Source organism: Alosa pseudoharengus, unplaced genomic scaffold (assembly GCF_046254945.1).
Source record: "Alosa pseudoharengus isolate Yale_2024_CS ecotype anadromous, Long Island Sound unplaced genomic scaffold, YU_APseudo_1.1 YU_APseudo_1.1_scf_14, whole genome shotgun sequence".
In the NCBI taxonomy this organism is placed as follows: domain Eukaryota; kingdom Metazoa; phylum Chordata; class Actinopteri; order Clupeiformes; family Clupeidae; genus Alosa; species Alosa pseudoharengus.
The window spans coordinates 10,750,601-10,759,102 of record NW_027468609.1 but is presented as its reverse complement, the minus strand read 5'-3'; the positions used below and the strand labels follow the sequence as shown (position 1 = coordinate 10,759,102).

At 42.1% G+C, this 8,502-nt stretch overlaps 1 protein-coding gene across 1 annotated transcript in view; it reads left to right on the top strand.

The window, feature by feature from the left end:
* Positions 1-8,372: 8,372 nt before the first annotated feature.
* LOC143122384 (glutathione hydrolase 1 proenzyme-like) overlaps positions 8,373-8,502 on the top strand; it is an 18,059-nt gene continuing 17,929 nt past the window's right edge. Inside the window, exon 1 of the mRNA XM_076283190.1 lies at positions 8,373-8,502. This exon is cut by the window's right edge and continues 34 nt beyond it. Coding sequence (XP_076139305.1) covers positions 8,373-8,502 — 130 coding nt within the window.

Here is an 8,502-nt window from a genome sequence, read left to right as displayed (position 1 = left end):
TATATATATAATATATATATACACACACACACAATATGCACACTAACTCTCACACCCCATGCAGATACACACACAGACCATATACACTAACTCTCACAACTACATGCAGACACACACACACGCACAGACATACACATTCAGGGTTCTATTTTAACGAGCCGAAGCTCCTGGTAAATAAACAACACACAAATACACACACACACAGATATACACTCACACACACAGATATACACACTCAGACACACACACAGACATACACATTCACACATACACACACACATATATATATATATATATATATGTATGTATGTGTGTGTGTGTATCTGTAGGTGGGTGTGTGAGAGCAGCAGGCAAAGTGCATGTCGCGTGCAATGTGAAATCCCTTAAGTGTGTATGTCTGTGTGTGTGTGTGTTTCTGTCTGTGTGTGTGTGAGTGTGTATGTCTGTGTGTGTGTCTGAGTGTGTATATCTGTGTGTGTGAGTGTATATCTGTGTATCTGTGTGTGTGTGAGTGTGTATCTGTGTGTGTGAGTGTGTATATCTGTGTGTGTGAGTGTGTATGTCTGTGTGTGTGTTTGTGTCTGTGTGTGTGTGAGTGTGTATGTCTGAGTGTGTATATCTGTGTATGTGAGTGTATATCTGTGTGTGTGTGTATGTGTGTATTTGTGTGTGTATGTGTGTATTTGTGTGTGTGTGTGAGTGTGTACAGTATGTCCGTGTGTATGTGTGTGTGTGTATCTGTGTGTGTGAGTGTGTATATTTGTGTGTGTGTGAGTGTGTATGTGAGTGTGTCTATGTCTGTGTGTGTGAATATGTGCATGTGTGTGTGTGCATGTGTGTGTTTGTGTGAGAATATGTGTGTGTGTGTGTGTGTGTGTGTGTGTGTGTGTGTGTGTGTGTGAATATGTTTGTGTGTGTATGTCTGTGAGTGTGTGTGTCTGTGTGTGTGAATATATGAATATGTGTATGTGTGTGAGTGTATGTCTGTGTGTGTGTGTGTGTGAGTGTGTATATCTGTGTGTATGTGTGTGTGAGTATGTGTGTGTGTATCTGCAGGGCCGTTTCAAGGAATTTGGGGGCCCCAAGCAAAATGGACATGGAGCCCCCCCCCCCACCGCACGCAAAGCCTACAGGAACCACCGCATAGCCATACAGTACAGTTTAAGTTCACCCACAGTTTATATAAATACAACATTTTGACAGTGCAATACTGCAGTTGCATATATATAATGTGCATTAGTTTTGAACATTTGAACATTTGCAAAAACACCACCTTACCATAAAATCAAATATAAATGTAAAAAAGTGCACAATAACTAAATCCAACATACTTAAACACACACACACACACACTCACATTAATATTTTTCAGTTCTCACAAAGTGAGAAAATAAAACACTGCCATCTTATGCAGAAAAAGGATGCATTGTTCAAACTATAAAGAGTGCAGGTTGTATAGCAATTTAAAAATCCAACATAAATACAAGTACACACACACACACACACACACACACACACACACAAAAGATTAACCTTTCAGGCCATCTTCATCAGTGGAGGTATCCTTAGGAAGAGCCTGAGGGCTGAGAAATTTAAGCAAAGCACCTTGAGGGAGAAAGAAAAGATATGTTAGCATTTCCATATTTTGATATTTAGAAGGGATGCAGCTGCTTTCACAACTACCAATGCTTACTGTAAAAACATCCCAAGCTAATGTTATACATTGACCTAGGCCTACTTGTAGCTCAACATAGCATTTAGGCATTCTGCTGTTTGAGAATTAGACAGACGCACCTGATGCTTTAAAGACAGTAAACAGCTGGCGTGCATGAATACTACTAGACATGAATGTTCCAGTCTGCTTTGATGCACGGAATTTATCGTGTGGTTTTCCTAACCCCCATTTGGTAAATAGATTATCACGGTCGAATAGTTAGCATAGCAGATAAGCTATGCCACTTCCATCAAAACCTATTACAAAGCTATAGCAATGTTATGTCATTAAATACGATAAACAGTGATTCTGGAACAGATCTGCGTCTTCCTTATCCCGTTAATAAACATATTACAGTATGTAACCATATTCCGTCCGTTCGGAAAAAAAAGTTGCGCTAACTGTTCTAGTTTGTTACAAGCAGCATGGGCCGTCAGGCAGGTAGTTAACATAAACATTTTTTGCTAGCCTAGCCTTCCTGCTGCGACATTACACCATTTGTACAAGACAAGTAGAGCTATTTTATCCAGTGTAATTTATCACTTACCACTATCTTGTTTTTTCTTGTCAATCTCTTCCTTTCTCTTCTGGCTTCCGGACGCGTAACTCCGCTTCATTATGACTGCCGAGGTTTTATATTTTCGCGGCAGCAGCAGAGACCACAAACCTGGCTGGCTGGCTGATGTCAGCGACTACTGAGAGGGGCCCCCTTGAGGGGGATCCCGGTATTGCCAGTAACAGTGTCGTTGCACTTTACTGCATTGACTATCAAAGGGGCGCTCACAGTTTGTTGTTGCATTTTATTTTTAACCAGTCGTTGTCTTGGGGCCCCTGACCAGTTTGGGGCCCCAAGCAATTGCTTGGTTTGCTTGCCTTCTAGCGAAGGGCCTGTGTATCTGTGTGTGAGTGTGTGTATGTGTATGTCTCTGTATGTGTGTATGTATGAGTATGTGTATGTCTGTGTGTTTGTAGGTGTAGAAGTATGTGTGCATCTAGATACAACATTCTATCCCACCGGTCACTATTGTGACCGTTAACATGTTTACTCATTCTGCAAACACACCAAAGACATTTGAATAATTATAAATGTATAAATCATAACTAGACACCTTAAAGACCATGTGTACAAAAATATTTGTCCTATGTTTATTTTAACATACTTTAAAAACCTTTTATTTGGGAGCTGTGAGGCCGTCATCCTCTTCTCAAGGTGCAACCAGGAAGTAAACAGCTCTGGTCATGTGACAATTTACTTAAAACATTTGACACTGCACACATTTCATTGAAACACTCTATTATTTAAATATTTACTGAAAGAGTATTGGGATATTCCCCAGTTACAGTTTTAGAGGCTTATAAGTACTTTTTTTTTTCAGTCACAATTGTGACCGATGGGGTGAAATGGGTTAATTAGCTGATTAGAGTGTGGCACCAGGTGTCTTCAATATTGAACCTTTTCACAATATTTCACAATGAACACTTGAAATATATCAGTCTGTGTGGAATGAATGTATACATTATACAAGTTTCACTTTTTGATAATATTCTAATTATATGACCAGCACCTGTACATGATGCATGTATTGCTTGTTGTGTTATTTGGTTATGTATGTGATGCATGCACTGCTTGTGGTACTTGGTTATGTATGTGATGCATGCACTGCTTGTGGTACTTGGTTATGTATGTGATGCATGCACTGCTTGTGGTACTTGGTTATGTATGTGATGCATGTATTGCTTGTTGTGGTACTTGGTTATGTATGTGATGCATGTATTGCAGCTGGTCCTCAGTAGGTGGGTTTAGATGGTTTCAATGGACAGATTTCTTGTCATTCCGATGAAACTTTGTGTCATCTGTTTACATGGGGTACGTTCTATTCCCATCAAGTGGTAATAAGCCATGTCATGCAACTTCAAGGATATACTGTTTGTTGAATACATATGTGTGTGTGTGTGTGTGTGTGTGTGTGTGTGTGTGTGTGTGTGTGTGTGTGTGTGTGTGTGTGTGTGTGCGTGCGGGCAGGTGTGTGTGTGTGTGTATGTGGACTCCCGTCACCTGTCACCTTTGGAGATTTTCTGCATTGGGAGGTGCAGTACTCCAGACCCTTAACTCCCCTCCTCCCTATGCCACCTCTCTGCTCCGTGTGTGTGTGTGTGTGTGTGTGTGTGTGTGTTTTGCCTCTGTGCTCTATGACAGCACGAGAGGGCTGGAGCTCTCATGATAGGGTGAGAGGTTGAAGTTTAATATTCCTGTAGAAGTTATACAGTGACAGCATGACAGCCCAGGTGCCGATAAGTTGTTAAACAGTCCGACCGTGACCAGACACAGAGGGGTAATAAGGACAGAGACTAACCACTGGTCAGATACATCAAGACAGAGACTAACCACTGGTCAGATATATCAAGGTAGGCTTTGGAAGTCTCTTTCTCTGACTCACTCTTTCTCACACATATAGATATTTAGAGATAAAGCTTTTGGCTTTGGCTTTCCTATTGGTACCTGGGAAACTGTTAGGATGGATAGAGTAAATCCCTAGACGGGGCCAGACCTGTGCTGTTTACGGGCCAGACTTGTGTCATATCAGAGACTGGTCCTGTGCTGTGGATCAGGGCTAAGGTCAGGAGAGGATGAGGTTCTAAACTACTGGTGCATCAGGGCTAAGGACAGGAGAGGATGAGGTTCTAAACTGCTGGTGAAGTGTTCTTCTGTGGAGAACCCCATCATCGTTCCCTGAAAGTGAGGAGTAGAATAGGGGGGCAGCCGTGGCCTACTGGTTAGCGCTTCGGACTTGTTACCGGAGGGTTGCCGGTCGGGAACCCCGACCAGTAGGCACGACTGAAGTGCCCTTGAGCAAGGCACCTAACCCTTCACTGCTCCCCGAGTGCTGCTGTTGTTGCAGGCAGCTCACTGCGTCGGGATTAGTGTGTGCTTCACCTTACTGTGCGCTGAGTGTGTTTCACTAATTCGCGGTTGGGATAAATGCAGAGACAAAATTTCAAAAGAGTATATATAGTTATACTTATACTTACTGAATATGTGTATGGTGTGTATGTGGATCTGGTGAGTGTGTGGGTCCTGTGTGTGTGTTGCTGGTAAAAATATGGCATACCAAAGTGAGACACGAGATACAGTCACGGAGAAGTACAATCAAGATGTAGAGTTTAATTTGGCTGCATACTGGAGAGAGGCACACACGAAGCAATGCACTCCAGAATATGCGTCTCTGACTTGACACAGAATTATCCAGGGTTTAAGCACACAACAGCAAAGGATAGATAGATACAGTAACAGTGGCAGAATCAGGAGACATCCAGGCTACCCTAATCAATGGCACCAATGGCATTTGACGCAAAACAAACAAGAAGTGATATCAACCCTGGCACCTTACATTATCCATGGAATAAGTATCAGTCAGTGCATGTACAGTACATCTGATTAAAACACTGATTTCATACAATTGGATTTCAATAAGATTACACAATGTACATGATGTTTTTTAATTAGTGTAAAGAGTATAATCAGACTTAAATCAGATAGTTTGAGTCAGTATCAGTATCAGATTTATTACACAGCCCAGTTCTCACTGAAGAAATGTGTGCAAGGGGAGAGGGGTCATTACAGCTTCCTGGCCACATGTACAGCAAGTTCAGCTTTGCTCCTGGCCCTGTTAGGTTGTGCTTGTGTGAAAATTCTCTCCTGACTATGTGTCCTGGTGTTCGGATCTTTCTCTCTGTCGAGAGTACAGAGTTGGAACTACTTCTGAGGAGTAACTGAGGCTTTGATACAGGCGGGATAACAGCATAAACACACCTATCTGTCCAGCCTTGATGTGAATTAATGTGCTTTGTGTCTCAAAATGTGTTTAAGGGTGGGATGTGAGTCTTGGTCTGTGGTCTGGTCTGTGTGCTTGTACCTTTGCTGTTGCATATATAACTTGAATGCTGAAACGTTCACTTCAGTTCATCTTTGTGGAAGTTGAGCCGCATTTCTGGTATCTGAGATCTGGTGAGTTTGTTCTTATGGTGTTAGTTGAACAGCAGACTAATGGCTCTCTGCTTATCTGAATGTCTGAATATCAGTTTTGATCCACGGCTGTATGCAGTGGTGGAATGTAACAAACCGCTACCTTAGAATAATAAGGTTCTATCTGCGTTTTGAGTAGTTCTGAGATATTGAGCTTCAAAGTTTTAGAATTCCATAGAGTTACATGGTAAATGGAACAAGTTATTTTTGATATAAAGTCCAAATATGTACAGAACTTTAAGAAACACCTCATCTGAACTTAAGAAACTTTCAAAGAATAAAAATATGTAAATAACTCCATTTTGACAAAAATGTCAGATAGAACCTTATTATTCTAAGGTAGCGAAACAGTGTTGGGGCCGCTACTCAAAAAAAGTAATAAGTTTCAAGTTACTAGTTACTTCTTTAAATTGGGATTACTTTATTGTTACTCCTTCTGTTACTCGTTACTCTACTTTTCAGTTGGTCTCTGTAACCAAAGTGCAAGGGTTATGTTGTTAATATTGGCAATTTCAGGTTCGGCATTGGTCAGCTAAAAGTATAGCCTCCTTTCACGCCTAAAATTAGCCTTTATTAATTTGGCCACCTTTGCTTAATTTACCTTTAGTTTAGTTTTAGCGTACCGTTGTGTATGACTTAAAATCGTGTGCGTGCTTTAACATCAGTAAAGCATTGAGCTTCACTCAGCATGATAATCCAGCTCTAATGCTGATGTTTTGACAAGCATATCTTGTGGAGGAGGGGAGGAGCAGGCTGAAGCCAACGTGTTTGAGGGAGAGTGGTGCAGGGACAGTGCTCTACAATGAAGCTATTTTTATCTAGGCTAATCTTTATTTGAAATAGGTAATCACTGCACATGTGTTTCTAAAATAACACATAGGCTACCCATGAGTCTTCATGCAATCATGTGATCACCGTGGGAACATGTGCACAATTTAGCTATCCTGCGTCAAAACTCGTTAGCGCCCCAGAATAGACAAGCTCTGTGCCACTCACCATGGTCAGGCCTCTCACTAGGTAGGCTATGAGATATTTAATTTACCCTCACTAATTAAAATGTGAGGGCTAACTGTAAAGCTGATGATGCACGGGTCTGTTATTGTTTTCCAGAGCTGTATGAATATCCGGCCTAAATTTGGGTGGGGCGGGGTGGGGGTCCGTGCTCAGTGTCTCTCTCAGCAAAGGGGTCCTTGGGCTGAAAAAGTTTGAAGACCCCTGCATTACGGTGGGCAGCCGTGGCCCACTGGTTAGCACTCTGGACTTGTAACCGGAGGGTTGCCGGTTCGAGCCCCGGCCAGTGGGCCGCGGCTGAAGTGCCCTTGAGCAAGGCACCTTACCCCTCACTGCTCCCCGAGCGCCGCCATTGTAGCAGGCAGCTCACTGCGCCGGGATTAGTGTGTGCTTCACCTCACTGTGTGTTCATTGTGTGCTGTTTGTGTTTCACTAATTCACCGATTGGGTTAAATGCAGAGACCAAATTTCCCTCACGGGATCAAAAAAGTATATATACTATACTATACTATACTATACATTAGCCTATAACAAACTCAACAGCACAATCAGCATAGTCAGGATACAGTCTAAACATTTCAGATCAACTTTGCAAACGAAAACCTAGTCTATATTTTATTTAATAACGTTGGCCTGAAATAGTGTTCTCAAACTAGTTTATGTATTACCTGGTTTGGCCCAACAAAGATCATCTTAACATGGGCTATAGGCTCCTGGGTTGTGCTAAGCTCTGAACAATGTCCAAACCAATAATGTCAAAAAGAAAGAAAAGTCATATAGATTGCAAACACTCACCAAAGGATCTTACTATAATGAAAATAGTTCCTCCTCCCAACACACACACACACACACACACACACACAACCACCATCAGGCTTCATTAGGCTACATTACTGTAAATGGCCACTGGCACAAGAAGTGGGGGGGGGGGGGTGCCCTTTTATCATGTAAGAGCAATGGCCCATCAAAATGTCTGTGCACGTCCCTGCACACACACACACACACACACACACATGTCTGTACATGTCCCTGCACACACACACACACACACACACACACACACACGTCTGTGCACGTCCCTGCACACACGCACACACACACACACACACACACACACATCTGTGCACGTCCCTGTGTGTGTATGTGTGTGTGCGCAGGGCTCGAAATTAACTTTTTTTCTCAGTTGCAGCTGTCACGAATTCTACTTGGCACTGTCCCGGACTTAACCACCAGTGTCCCAAATTCAAGTTCTTGTTTTCCCCTATTCTACGTAATAAACAGCATAATAATCAGTAACTTGCACCACTTAATTAACTCATTCTGGTCCACTATAAGTTCTGAACACTTAATTTATTAAACACTATTTTATTAACATTAATCATCTGCTGTTTCACACAACACTCATTTTCAGAGGTTGCGCTAGACGTTCTCATTGTCCGTCGTTTTGACGGACAGGTTTGTAAAACACTGTATATGTATAATCCACTGTAAAACAGAGACAGTAGAAGATAAACATGATACTAAAATACTAAATACTAAATATACTTTATAAACTAAATCAAATCAATTTGACCTTAGCAAGATGGTGCTCATTGTAAGTTGTCTGTTTTTGACCTTATCAAGATGGTGCGTAAGTCCATTGTGGTGGGCCTGGTGGTGCTGCTGGTGGCGGCCGTGGGGACGTTTGTGGGCGTGTTCTATGGGGTTGGGAAGAAGAAGACCGACCAGAAGGCCTACTTCAAAGCTGCAGTGG